The sequence below is a fragment of the Cetorhinus maximus genome, chromosome 22, assembly GCF_964194155.1.
Source record: "Cetorhinus maximus chromosome 22, sCetMax3.hap1.1, whole genome shotgun sequence".
NCBI lineage: Eukaryota > Metazoa > Chordata > Chondrichthyes > Lamniformes > Cetorhinidae > Cetorhinus > Cetorhinus maximus.
The window spans coordinates 19,815,028-19,829,960 of NC_135900.1; the positions used below are offsets into that span (position 1 = coordinate 19,815,028).

Sequence of the window (14,933 nt, forward strand, 5' to 3'; positions counted from 1 at the left end):
ACTAGGTGGAGTAGGTAAAGATGTTAAATTTTAAGAGACACAGGGGCCAGTCAATCCTTAATGTTGTGGGATAGTGATATTTATTGTTCAGAGGGAGTATTGCAGGGACATATGATGATAAGTGGGTTTCATGGAGATGCTAAACCTGTTCCATTGTGGAAGATAAATTTAAAGAGTAAATGGAAAACAGGTGAAGTTATTGTTGGAGTAGTGGAAAAATTGTCCATTTTATTCTGGGTGATTATATAGCTGGATCACAAATGCGGGTGATGCCTAAGGCAGTTGAGCAGCCTGTAGAAGTGTTTTCAACAGAGCTGTTACAGATGCAGCATCCTGGATTGTGATTGTGGATTGTGTGATAATGAGATCACAGGCACACAGGTTGAAACAAGAAGGACAGACAGTTCAAAGGCAGGAGGAAGGTATTGAAATCCAATTAGCTAGCACTGTGTTTGATAACACTGTTCAGGAAGAAAGCCTGGGAGAAGTGTTTAACTCAAGGCAGTTAATTGAGTTGCAGCAAAAGGATTTGCAAATGTCAGAAAGCTTACTCAGAAACAGAAGCAAAATGTATACCAGAATGTTATTACCTTAAGGGTGATATTTTAATGAGAAAATTGAGTTCGGATCATGTCTCAGCAGATGAAAGCTATAGGGAGTTACATCAGATTGTTATCCCATTAGGGTATAGAAATGAGGTTCTGAGGATTGCTCACGAAATTCTAATAGGGGGACATTTAGGAATTAGAAAGGCACAGGCAAAAGTACAGAAACATTTTTATTGGCCAAGATTGCATAGGGATGTAGTCAAATTCTGTAGAACATGTTACACGTCAGGTGATAGGGAAACCACAAGCAATGATTGAGCCGGCACCTTTAATCCCAATACCAGCCTTTGAAGAACCTTTTACTAGGGTCATGATTGATTGTGTAGGTTCCCTCCCTAAGACTAAAAGTGGAAATCAGTACTTATTGACAATAGTGGATGTGTCTACCAGGTTTCCTGAAGACCTTTAAGAAATATTTCAATTAAGAAGATTGTGGAAGAGTTAGCTAAATGTGTTGCAAGATATGGCTTACCTAAAGAAAGACAATGAGATCAGGGTCCAAATTTTATGTCACAGCTGCTTAAGGAAGTAATGAACAGTTTGGGGAGAAAACAATTTAATTCAACAGCTTATCATCTGGAGTCACAAGTGGCTTTGGAAAGATGGCATCAAACTTTAAAAACTATGATGAAAGCATACTGTCAGGGTTATCCACAGGATTGAGATAGAGGAATCCCATTCTTGTTATGTTATTAGGGACGCTTCTAATACATTGACTGATTTTAGTCCTTTTGAACTATTTTAAGGCCCTGAGATAAGGGGACCACTGAAATTGATTTATGAGAAATTGGTGGGTCAAAATCTACTACTCTCCTGGATTATGTATCAAACTTCAGAGAGAGATTGGGCAGAGCATGTGAGTTGGCTAGGGAACATTTAAAGATATCACAGCAAGTAATGAAAGTGAAGGCAGATAAGAAGCTAAAGCTCGCAGCTTTATTGCTGGAGAGAAAGTGCTCGTTCTGTTACCAGTACTGAGTGACTCATTAAAGGCAAGATTTAGTGGGCCTTACAGGATTGAAAAGAAATTGAGTGAAGTAAATTATTTAATAAATACTCTAGATAGAAGAAAGAAGCAGAGGGTGTGTCATGTAAATATGCTTAAAAAGTACTTTGACAGGGAAGAGGACCAAAAGGAGGTGTTAGTGGTGGTAGATAATGAGAAAGGGATAGAAATGCAGGACTCTCAATTTGATTTTCCTCTAATCAAGTCATATAATGAGGGGGCACTTGAAAATTTAAATGTAATGTTGTAATATTACCTTCCAGACAGTGTCAAAGTGGTTTGGAAAAACTATTGCAGTCACACAAACCTATTTGTGGGAATACGTTGGGGAGGTCAGGTTTAGCTATACACGATGTCTCTGTAACAGTTTCATCTTTGATAAGGCAACATCCTCATAGATTAAATCTGGCAAAGTTATCACAAGTGTAGAAAAAAATTCATTTAGTTGCAGTAATTGGAGTTCACCTACAGTACTGGTACCAAAACGGGATAGAACACAAAGACTGTGTGTGGACTATCAAAAGGTGAATGCGGTGACAAAAGCGGATTCATATCTTATACCACGGTTGGAGGATTGTATTTAGAAAGTGGGACAATCAAAATTTATCACAAAGGTTGACTTGCTAAAAGGATATTGGCAAGTACCATTATCGGAGAGAGCAAGGGAGATATCGACTTTTGTGGCACCAAATGTACTATATCAATTTAAACTCATGCCATTTGGTATGAAGAATGCACCTGCAACATTTCAAAACCTGATGAACAAAGTAATTGCAGGTCTAAGCAATTGTGCTGTTTATATTGATTACTTAATAGTTCTCAGTCAGACATGGGATGAGCATTTACAGCATCTGGAAGAATTATTTACTCAATTACAAGAAGCTAATTTATTGATGGACTTGGATCAACTGTGCCAGCACAGCTTTCTACAAACTACAGCAGTGAGTGTTTGACAATGAAGACCTCCACAAGTCAACAAAAGTCCTACTGTACAGAACGGTTCTCATCTCACACTCCTGTACTGCAGTGAAACCTTGCCGGTATATCAGCGACACATAAGAGCGCTAAAGAAATTCCATCAGCAATGCCTCCTCTGCATCCTCTGGATTCACTGGGAGGACAATCAAACAATTGCTAATGTTCTTCTTGAAGCCAGCTCCACAAGCATTCAGGCAAAAATCCTGCAAAATCAACTTCAGTGGACTGGATATGATGACAGGGTGACCAAAAAGTATCTTCCCCCACCAGTTTTTTCAACTCTCAAATGGCCAACATTCTAGGGAAGGACAAAGAAAACACTTCAAAGACACCCTGAAGCTCTCCTTGAAGCGCGGCGGGAGTTTAATTAATGACTGGGAGGAGCTTGCTACCAATTGCTCAGGATGACGACAACTTGTCCATCAAGCTGTACCACGCTTTGAGTCCCAATGCCTTAATGATGAGGCAAAGTGGTGGCAGCGAAGGAAAGAAAAGGAACAAATCCTGCACCATGGATCCCACTACCTCGAGGGTCATCCTGCCCCATGTTCCCAAGGTTCTATGGGTCAAGAATTGGCCAATTTGGTCAAATGAAGACCCAGGGCAGAAACTCATGACACCGAGTAGACGTCATCCTCGAAATGAGGGGCAGCCAACGATGATGAAACCAGCTCTATCCTTTTCACTGTTACTTCCATCTAAAAAAAACTAGCAGCAAAACTAACGCACAAGCACAAAATTACAAAGCTGCGTAATGATATGATTAATTTTCATAGTGCTTGGCTTTCCTATAGCAAGTGATAGAAAAGGCCCGATTGCACAACTGTACGCTAATTTTGTTGCATTAAGGGGCATCATTGTGTGTATTAGTGTTGCATACATTTTTTCAAAGTCTGCAGTCAAAAGTTGTGTGTGCATTTGTTTGGATTGCATGTCTGCCTTAATTGAACATATTACCTGTATGTCTTATGCAATAATTTTTTCTCTAAGTTCATTAGCAAACTTAAAGTTTGCAAGTTTAAACCGAGAATTAAACGTGCGTGCTCGAAAGATAAACAGATATATCGTAGCACTGGAATATACAGAAAACATTACAATCTGTTCTTCACAAAATTGCAGATGGAAGCTAGAGATGATTTCCTTGTATACCAGTTTATTTGCCTTAATTGTGTGCCTTGGACTTACAAAAGAAGTAGCATCTGCATAAGGAAGTCTGGGAAGTGCACATCTGCCAGAATTTAATGCCCTCCCCAGTGGCAAGATTGATGGCGGGGGACATTTAATCAGCTGGGAGGGGGTAGGTGGGGTCCCTGCCATCTTCCTGTCTCCACCCTGATAATGTCCGTTGCAGAAAGACACATGGTTAGCTTTTGACATTTGATCCCCCACCACCAACGCACAGTGGCAGCAGTGTGTACCCATACACAAGATGCACTGCAACAATTCACCAAGGCTCCTTTGACAGCACCTTCCAAACCTGCGACCTCTACCTAGAAGAACAAGGGCAACAGACACATGGGAACACCACCACCTATAAATTCCCTCCCAGCCACACACCGTCCTGACTTGGAACTATATCGGCGTTCCTTCACTGTTGCTGGATCAAAATCCTGGAACTCCCTCCCTTTGGGTGTACTTACATCGGGTGGAATGCAGTTCGCTGCCACCTCCTCAGGGGCAATTAGAGATGGGCAAAAAATGCTGGTCTTGCCAGCGATGCTCACATCCCATGAAAGAATAAAAGAAAGGTCCTTCAATTTTCTGTTTTTGTTTTACTCCTTTCTGAATCTAATTCCCTTTCTAGGGTACGAAAACCTGCTGTTTGTGGGAAACATATATACATCTCCCAGTTCCAGTAAACCCTCTGGGGAATATTTGTATGTGAGTGCAATGGGGAATGCTCAACACCAGTTCTCAAGGGCAATTAGGGATGGGCAATATATGCTGGTCTTGCTGGTCACATATTCCATGAACAAATAAATAAAACAAATACCCTTCACTAACCTCTAGGCCTACAACGGATAACTTTGCCGGAACACAATATAGCAAAACAAACTGAACTACGTGACTCAGTCAGGACTCAAACTTCAAAGATGTCAAATAAGCACCTGCTCAGCTGTCATCAGGCCAGCTCCAGTAAACAACAGTGAGATGAATCAGCGGTTTGCCATCTTCCACTCTGAAAGAATTCCAAGCTTGCGGAAATACAAACAAGTCTCGTGCACACAGCCACAATAAACCAAGATTTGCCAACTCAATCAGCCAGAACTCCTTTATCATTACCTCCAGCCAGTTGCTCTTTATATACCTATAAACTGTTAAGTCATGTGTGCCATACCAACTTCTGTAATATGGCTCGATTTGTAAATGTGTAATTTCCTGGCAGCTATCTACATCTGTTGATAAACCTTGCTTGTGTTATGCCATGATTTTGTTTCATATTTTATGCATCAATATTCAACATTGAAACTCCATTAATTTAATGGCTGTTGCTGTTCCTGCTGCTCCAATCATTGACAGATTATTTTTTTTTGGTATGCCCATAGTTTAATTATTTTTTTAATTCACTGTTGTCTTCTGTTTCATTACTTAATTTGTTGGTTTGTCCACTGCTATGTTCTTATTTTGTTGGGTTTTCCATGACTGATGAGTTGGTGTGACTGATGCAACATGGGTTCACTGGTGCCTGCCACTCCATTACTATATTCAATGCGTTGTATGCCTACTATTCTATGATTGCACTGATTCGATGATGTTTGCTGTCCTGTTAATTTATTAACGTACTCTCTGCTCCAGTAATTTGTCCCTTTGATGCTGTGCCTGCTGCTCCATTAATTTATTTGCTGCTGTGCCCAGTAGTATATGAATTTATCGATTCATTGTCACCTGCTTCCAAATTTAATTTGTTGAAGCCTGCAGTTCCATTAATTTCTTCAATGACTGGTGCCCTCTAAAGTGTCACATTATTAACTTGCTGGTGCCTGCTGCGCTGTGAAGTTATTAAGTGGTGCCTGCTGCGCCAGTCATTTATTCACTGAATGACGCCTGTTCAGTTCATAAGGTCATGGGCGGAATTTTGTGGCCCTTACCGCCGGCGGAATTTTCCGATCCCACCGAAGTCAATGGACTTTTGAACGGCTTGCTGCATTTTCTAGCCGCACACCATGAGGGAGCCGTAAAATCCCGCCCCATAAGACCATAAGAAATGGGAGCAGGAATAGGCCATTCGGCCCATTGAGCCTGCTCTGCCTTTCAATAAGACCATGGCTGATCTGATGGCGGTCTTAACTCTACTTTCCTGCCTGCCCCCCGTAACCCTTGGTCAATCAAAAATCTGTCTAACTCATCCTTGAGTATATTCAATGGCCCAGCCTCCCCTGCTCTCTGGGGAAGAGAATTCTAAAGACTGCTGATCCTCTAAGGGAAGAAATTCCTCCTCATTTCTTAGTTGAGCTGCAAAGTTCATCAGTATCCTTTCATTGCCACTACTGGGATGCTGGATAAGTGGGTTGTATTGGTTTCTATGGATTCAGCTTTCTCTTGCAATTGCAGTGCTTAAATAAAAGTAACATATTTATTCTGAGCCACGGGACTCATTTACCTCAGACCAGTGAACTGCTGGACATCTTCAGGTTGCCATTAGCAGCCCTCAAGTAGGCCTGGAGGTGAGGGGGGTTTCGAAAGAGATTGGGAGAGACAGGGGGTGGTGATTAGGAAAGGGAGGGAGGCAGCAATCAGGACAGAGCTGGAAGCAGCCAGGAACTGGGGCAAGCGGTTGTTGGAATTAGCCTGTAGTTTTAATGTGCAGTCGGAAGGATCACTTCTATTGAGTTCTGTTGAAGGGTCATGAGGACTCGAAACGTCAACTTTGCTCTTCTCCGCCGATGCTGTCAGACCTGCTGAGTTTTTCCAGGTATTTCTGTTTTTGTTTTGGATTTCCAGCATCTGCAGTTTTTTGTTTTTACTTCTATTGCTCCCAGTTTCTTACAAAACTTACTTTTTTTTTATCGCAGCCTGCAACTGATCTCTTAAGGATTGCTGGTTAGGCTATATCTGGACCTGGTTTTCCTAAATGCAGCCAGTTGAACAAAGCTGCATTCAGGCCATAGGGTTGCCAGCTGTGACTAAATATATTCCTGGAGGTTTCATCACATGACTGCCCCCATGCTCCAGTCATTATTTGGCCAGCACATCCACCCTTGTGACTTGCTGCCTTCCTAGACTAACTGGAAAGCAAAAAGACTCATTACCTAAATGGATGATGATTGACTGTCAGCCAAACAGCCTTTTACACGAAAGACTGCAATCATCTCCCTGAGGCTATGTGCTGCCTCAGGGAGATCGGCTGTACATTAAAAAATCTGAAAAATAGAAAAAGAAAATTCCCTGACATGTTCCCTCATGTGACACTGTCACATGAGTTGGGACATGTCCATCACTTTTAAATACACTTTAATTACATTTTTTAAAACCTGCATGAAACCTCATATTGCCCGTGGATGAGGTTTCATGCTTTTTCTAATGCCCGCCAGGGCTCCTGGCTTGTCCATTAATTAGTTTAATGACTCTGTCAGTGGCCTCAATTGGCCATTGACAGGTCGGTGGGCGCACAGCTGATTTTGCTGCACCCCTACCTACCTGAAAATTTAAATGGGGCACGGTGAAGTTGAGGATTCCGCCCAACGTCACCGCACGTCATTTTACGCGTCGGCGAGCGGACCCCGCTCACTAACCGGAAAATTCTGACCATTAGGATATAAACACATTGTTGGGGCACAGTAGATTTCACTCTGCATGTGACTCTGTGATGTCTTCCTTTTGAGTTCTGAATGTGGGGAGCAGCTGCTAAACGTGTTCAAATGATCCAGTCCTCCAGCATACAGCAGAGACATCCCTCATAGTAAACATAGGAACTACTAGACCAAAAAGAGAGACCAAGGATCATTTAGCTTGCCTTCTACCATTCTTATCCCCCTTATCCTGTTCTCGCCTTTCATCCTCAAAAGCAAAAACAACTACCAAAAACATTAAAATGAGGTATAAGTATTTCCTATTCTTAGAATTCACTTCACATTGAGCCACTGTTCCATGAAAGCTTTAGTCACATTCCATAGTAAAATCATTGTTCTATCCAGATATGGGGCAACATTTTCCCCCCTTCGGCGGGGTGGGGTTGAGGTTTCACAGGCTGCATCTTCCGGGCGGGATGAGGTTTCATGAGGCTATTAAAATTTGTATAAAATCTCTAAATAAAAGAAATTGACATGAGCCAGCTCATGTGACAGTGGCACATGAGGGGACATGTCAGTAATTTTTTTGTAACCTTTATTCAACGTTTCAAACCTGAGCCGATCTCCGAGGCAGAGCTGTGCCTCAGGGAGATCTCTGCGCTCTTTCGCATGCATGCGTGAGGGAATCCCTCCATCCACACAGCGAGCGCATAGCGCTTCCTGGCAGACGTCACACTGGGCGGGCCTTCATTGGTCCGCCCATTTAAAATGGTGGTGCACCCCCAATCGGGGGCGCTGATCGGGAACCCACCTGCCCACTCCCACTCCCACACATTTCCCCCCACCCCCGATGCGGGGGGGAAATGTTGCCCCATGTTTTTTCAGAAGGCCACCTGGACCCTTCGCCTGCTCTCCAACCTTAAGGTTGGATGGGTAGGTCCATTAATCATTTTAATTACATTTTTAATGGCCTTAATAAGCCTTTGACAGTTCGGCGGGCGCACAGCTGACCAGAAGTTGCAGCCCATGGAAAACAAAATGAATACAAACACAAGTGAGAGCGATCTGCTTCCTACATTCTAGACTTTAGAATCTGGCTGGGTCAAAATCCTGGAACTCCCTCCCAAACAGCACTGTGCGTGTACCTACACCATATGGACTGCAGCGGTTAGAGAAGGTGGCTCACCATCACCTTCTCAAGGGCAATTGGGAATGGGCAATTAAAATTGCTGGCCTAGCCAGCGACACCCAAGTCCCGTGGAAGAATTTTAAAAAAAATCAAAACAAGTCTTATCTGCAAGGGCATATTTTACAGCAATGTAGAATAACAATTTCTACCGTTCAATGTAAAAATACACAGAAACGAACTGAATGAGAGTAACCATAGATAGCATTATTTATTGCTCAGACATTTTAGTTAATCTCTATTTTTTTCTTTTATGAGCTTTCTCTTAGAACACACACTGAGCTTAGTCAGACTTGCAGCTCCGCTTAGCTTAGAAGTATCTGGTTCAACCAACAAGTCTTCCAAAATAGGTAGAGATCTGCTTATATTTCTCGACTGAGACCATCAAAATTGAACAGTTGCTTACCTCAGTTGTAACCTGTGTTATGCCAAACTCTGACAGACTTTGGTGCAGCATATTCACATTGAGCGACTGCATCACTTCGTTAGAAGGTATTGGATCTAACATGCCATTTTTATTGTTCATTGAAGATATATAAAATTCAATGCAGTTTTTCTTGCCCTGTGTTATTTTCCAAATAACATAAAAATGAAGGTGATAATGATGTTACTGGTTAAATAATTCACCCAACTCTCAACTCATTTCTGCATTATATTTATCGAAAAAATAACTTTACATCTACCTACAGTTCTTAGCAGTGTAATTTATGTATGCATTTTTTACATTTTGCAAGCATTTAATATATTAATATAATTAATATTATTCTAAAGTGCAGGACAGTATCAATAAGGTTACACAAATATCCAAAACAAAATCAATTAAGAGAAAGCAGCAGTATTCTAAGGCTCACTCATTCCTCATATACACTCCATTTGTGAGATATTTAATCAGAATTTATAGCTGATAGATTATAAAAACCAAGGACACAGTGGGGACAATAGGATGGATTATTGCAGTATCTTTCATAAAGCTGCTGGCATTACTGTACATTTTGGGGTCCATTAGTTCTTATCTGTCTTCATTAGCTCTTCTGCAGGTTTCAAGTAACTGCCAACAATATTGAAAATGACTGTGCTATAAGCTGTTAATTTGTCCTCTAACATTATACTGGACATTTGTACATATTAAAAAGAAAAGGACAATATGTTAATGGTGAATTGCTTTTCTTCTGTGGTTGCTGATACATGATCAAGCAATAACTTATCTAATGTAATTAAATTATTGTAATTATGGCACTGTAAGATTAATCAAATAAAATGCTTTACCTTTTATTTTAAAAACACCTATCTTTTATGCAAAGTGATACTGTGATAATAGTTACATCCATTAGACCATATTATGCGGTTTATCATAACACTACGTAATTTTTTTAACCAAATAAAGAGGCCTGTGTGGATGGATGCTGCAAATATAGTTGCTCAATGGTTTTCAGTGGCTGTAAGGTAACTTACATTAAGGTGATTAATATGTACTTGTTGTGGTAGAAGACCCAATGCAGCAGCTATTCCTTCACGGAATATCCGAAGTAAGGTGATATTCAATTTTTTTACTTCCATTTGCATGGCCTGTAAAAAAGGACAAGATAAAATTCAACAAAGCTAGCTATGAATCAGGTTTTCACTAGAAGCGTTCCACATCTGAAAAGCTCTGCTAAACATAGATCAATACTTAGGCATCTTATAATACAGCACATTTTAACAAGGGAAACAAATCCAATTAAAACACTGGGATGGGGGAAGAGTTACTAGATTGGATAGCCCCCAAGAATGGACATGGGCATCACAGTACGTCAACTTCATGCTGCCTAATCCTTGAAATGATGCTCACGCACAGCCAGTGCTAAGTTCATTGGCAGGATGCATCTCATGAGTGGCAGCACCACTTAAAGCTAGTCTGCACTGCTTAAAGCTAGCCTGTAGCTCTTGAAGAGGAGTTTGAGATTTGAGATCTTAAAAAAAGAATGAATTAGAAGTTTAACAATGAGTCTTGGTTTCCACGGAACAATAGATGCTATTTTAAGAAAGAATGTGGGAAGGGATATTTAGCTTAGGAGATACAAAAGGAAAAGGTTCAAACTTGCATTGACCATAGCAATGAACAGATAGAACAAGAAGAAAAAGAAAAAAAGAAAGTTTCTCAAAAGCTAAAGTTAAGAAAGGAATCAGAAAATGAGCTTTATTTATACTCTGTCCAAGGGCCTGTGATTAGTTGCTAGAGAAGTCTCTGAGCAATGCTCAAAAATTAGAATTTGAGATTTGTTGGGGAGATAAGAAAGTATTTGGCACAGCGTGTTAATGTTGGAATCATGCTACAATGGAGTGCATGCTTTAGTTTGTAATTGAGAGCAGCTGCCACCAATTGGGGAAAGATTTGGGGAATAATTCCAAGGGTATCAAAAACAGTTTTTTGTGCTCGCTTCGGCAGCACATATACTAAAATTGGAACGATACAGAGAAGATTAGCATGGCCCCTGCGCAAGGATGACACGCAAATTCGTGAAGCGTTCCATAAAAAAAAACAGTTTAACACCTAGCATAGGGGAGGAAAAAGGGGAGTCTGTGGCACTGCACCCCTTTTTGTGAATAAACCAGTGTTAAGGAAAAGGCTGGCTCCAGATCTGTCCATATGAAAGTGGCTTTAACACAACAAAAGGAGGGAAGTTTAGCACTAGAGTTATGAAACTTTCATTTGAAGCAAACCGAGGTAATTGGCCAGAGTTTTCGGCTCGGCGAGCGGGGGCGGGGGGGTGGGGGAGGGGGGCGGAGCCTGCTCGCCAAGACGTAAACTGACGCGGGGTGATGTCAGGCGTGCGTCCCAACGTCACTGCGTGTCTTTTAGATTTTCAGTTCGGCGAACGGGCAGCCAAGTCAGCTGTGCGCCCGCCGAACTGTCAAAGGCCTATTAAGGCCATTTGAAAACTAATTAAACCAATAAACTGAGCTGCCCGTCCGACCTTAAGGGCGGGAGGAGGTTTCATGAAGTGTTTATAAATTGAATGAAATTTTTTTAAAAATTCATTGACATGTCACATGAGGGGACATGTCTTAAAATTTTTTATTTTCTTTATTCAGCTTTTTAAAACCGAAATTAATCTCCCTGAGGCACCTCTGTGCCTCCGGAAGATTTCTGCACTCTTTTGTGCTCATGTGAGAAAGAGCACAGGCTCCGACTCAGGGAATCCCCCCCTGCCCACACAGGGCGCTCAGCGCTTCTGGGCACGCGTCACACTGGGCGGCTCTTAAATGGCGGCACGGACCCGATCAGGGGCGCCGATCACGTTCGCGCTGCCCCCATCCGCCCCCGCACAACCCCCCTGACAGGGGGCGCAAATTCTCCCCAATGAGACTAAGACTATCTAACTGCTTCAATTCTCTCATGTTTAAAAAGTATTTTAATATTTGCTAATCACAAATGCTTATTACTAGCAAAGATGCACCTTTATTTAGTTAATTTAGTTAGCTGTTTGAAGAAGATAATGAAAGATATATTGGGATACAAATTGAATATGGCCCCTTAGCGGCTGCGAGGATCATACAAACATATGAATTAGGAGCAGGAGTAGGCCACTCGGCCCCTTGAGCCTGATCCGCCATTCTATAAGATCATCGCTGATTTGATTGTAATCTCCCGCCTACCCCTGATAACCTTTCACCCCCTTGTTTATCAAGAATCTATCTACCCCTGCCTTAAAAATATTCAGAAACTCCGCTTCCACTGCCTTTTGAGGAAGGGAGTTCCAAAGACTCACGGCCCTCTGAGAGAAAAGATTTCTCCTCATTCCTGTCTTAAATGGACAACACTTTAGTTTTAAACAGTGATCCCTGGTTCTAGATTCTCCCACAAGAGGAATCACCCTCTCCACATCCACTCTGTCAAGACACCTCGGGACCTTAAAGGTCTCAATCAAGTCGCCTCTTACTCTTCTAAACTCCAGTGGATACAAGCCTAGCCTGTCCAATCATTCCTCATAAGACAACCCACCCATTCCATGCATGAGTCTTGTAAACCTTCTCTGAACTGCTTCTAACACATTAACATCCTTCCTTAAATAAGGAGGCCAATACTATACACAGATCAACGGATGTGGTCCCACTAGTGTCCTGTACAACTGAATCATAACCTTCCTATTTTTATATTCAATTCCCCTTGCAATTAACAATAACATCCTATTAGCTTTCCTAATTACTTGCTGTACCTGCATATTAGCCTTTAGTGATTCATTCGCTAGGAAACCCATGCCCCTCTGAATCTCAGAGTTCTGCAATCACTCGCCATTTAGGTAATATGCTTCTTTTTTATCTTCCTGCCAAAATGGACAATTTCACATTTTCCCACATTTTACTCCATTTGCCTGATCTTTTCCCACTTACTTAACTTATCTATGTCCCTTTGTAACCTCCTTATGTGCTCTTCACAACTTACTTTCCTACCTATCTTTGGGTCATCAGCAAATTTAGCCACCATTCCTTTGGTTCCTTCATCCAAGTCATTTACATAAATTGTAAAAAGTTGAGGCCCCAGCACTGATCCCTGTGGCACACCGCTCATTACATCCTGCCAACCAGAAAATGACCGATTTATGCCTACTCTCTGTTTCCTGTTAGCTAGGCAATCTTCTATCCATGCCAATATGTTACCCACTACACCGTGAGCTTTTATTTTACGCAATAACTTTTGATGTGGCACTTATCAAATACCTTCCGTAAAGTACATCCGCCGGTTCCCCTTTATCCACAGCACATGTGGCTCTTTCAAAGAACTCTAATAAATTACAACCAGTCCCCAGGTAAGGTCCCCCAATTTGTTAATTTCCCGAATGGGACCCCAATTTTGTAATGCTCCTGGGTGAGGAGGAGTGAGCTGGCTCTCCTTCTTTATTCAACCCCCTTGGTTGGTTGCAACAAGATTAATTTAAAAGGGATCTTTTCCCAGTCCAAATGTATTTATTTTTTTAGAAGGAGCCAATTTAACCAGGCTTTCTTGAGCCAAAGAAAGAGTAAGTTTATTAGTCACTAAAACCCAGGAAAAATAATAAAAATGCAGCACGCATACACACAGGTCAGAAATGAGAAGTTAAGGGTCCAAAAGAAAGTATTTAAAAAATACAAATCAGTCTTTGGCTTGTCCGGGAGGCACAGATGGCGGTATGTTATGGCCATTAAGTTGGGTGATTCTGGTACAGCTGAGTTTGGCAGTTTCACAGTTGGTTTTGAGACACTTGGTTCTGCAGGGTAGCTGAAGAGGCTGTCCTATTTCCTTTTTGATTGTGGATTCTGCTGAGCCTTGCCTCCAGCTACAGAGAAAGAGGGAGATTTTGCCTGAAATTGCAGGCATAACTAGTTCGTCTTCTTGTGCTGTCACTCTCACAACACACCAGCACACACTGCACTGCTCTGCAACTAGCTTTTTTTCCTGTGTATTCCAGGAAAGGAAATAGCCATCTTACATTCATATCAGAACTATTTACACATTCTGAGATATAAATCAACAGGAGATGGATTTTTGGGTGACTGCTCCATTGTGCAAATCAGTCTTTCGTCTCCGTAACCATAGGAGATTACAGTTCAGTCTTTTACACCCTATCTCACTTTCAAGTTCTCTGCTTGAAGGAGGCTTTTTCAGGTGCGACACTCCATGTTCTCTCAGGACAGGTCTGTCAGTATAATCCACATAGAAATTTTTCAGAAAGTGGTCACTTTACATTATCAGCCATCTTTTGCTCAGTGTCCTTGCTTGTATTTCTTTAAAAGCACACAATTCTTACTTAAAAAGTTCAATATGCCCGTAAGTAATTTGTGGTGGTAATTGGCTTTTCATGGCAATTGGTTAAACATGATTTCCCTTTCACAAAGGGAATGTTGACTCTGCCCGATTATCTTGACTTTTTCTAAGTGCCCTACATAACATCTTTAACAACAACTTCCAACATTTTTCCTATTACAGATGTTAAGTTAATGGGCCTGTAGTTCCCTACTTTCTGTCTCCCTCCCTTTTTGAATAAAGGAGTTACATTTGCTATTTGCCAATTGAATAGAACCTTCCCCAAATCTAAGGAATTTTGGAAAATTAAAACCAACACATCAACTGTCTCACTAGCCACTTCTTTTAAGACCCTGGGATTAAGTCCATCAGGATCTGGGGATTTGTCAGCCTCCAGCTCCAACAATTTGCTAAGTATCACTTTCCAGGTGATTGTAATTTTCCTGAGTTCCTCTCTCCTTTCCAATTCCTGATTTACAGCTATTTCTGGGATGTTACTGTCATCCTCTATAGTGAAGACCGATGTAAAATACCTGTTCAATTCATCTGCCATCTTCTTATTTTCTATTATTAATTCCACAGACTCACTTTCTATAGAACCAATGCTCACTTTGTTAACTCTTTTCTTATTTAAATGTCTATAGAAAGTCTCACTACCTGTTTT

General features: G+C 41.4%; 1 protein-coding gene and 1 non-coding gene across 2 annotated transcripts in view; one reads left to right on the forward strand and one right to left on the reverse strand.

Moving 5' to 3' along the window:
- The window catches only part of ptprr (protein tyrosine phosphatase receptor type R), a 197,044-nt gene that overhangs the window by 142,743 nt on the left and 39,368 nt on the right, over window positions 1-14,933 (reverse strand). Inside the window, exons 2-3 of the mRNA XM_078567910.1 lie at window positions 9,961-10,074; window positions 8,915-9,070 (exon numbers count right to left, since the gene is read on the reverse strand). Of these exons, the coding sequence (XP_078424036.1) occupies window positions 8,915-9,070; window positions 9,961-10,074 (270 nt within the window). The remainder of the gene's footprint in view (window positions 1-8,914; window positions 9,071-9,960; window positions 10,075-14,933) is intronic.
- LOC144696839 (U6 spliceosomal RNA) lies at window positions 10,918-11,024 on the forward strand. The gene has a single exon (XR_013580251.1). It is a non-coding gene; the product is annotated as a U6 spliceosomal RNA (small nuclear RNA).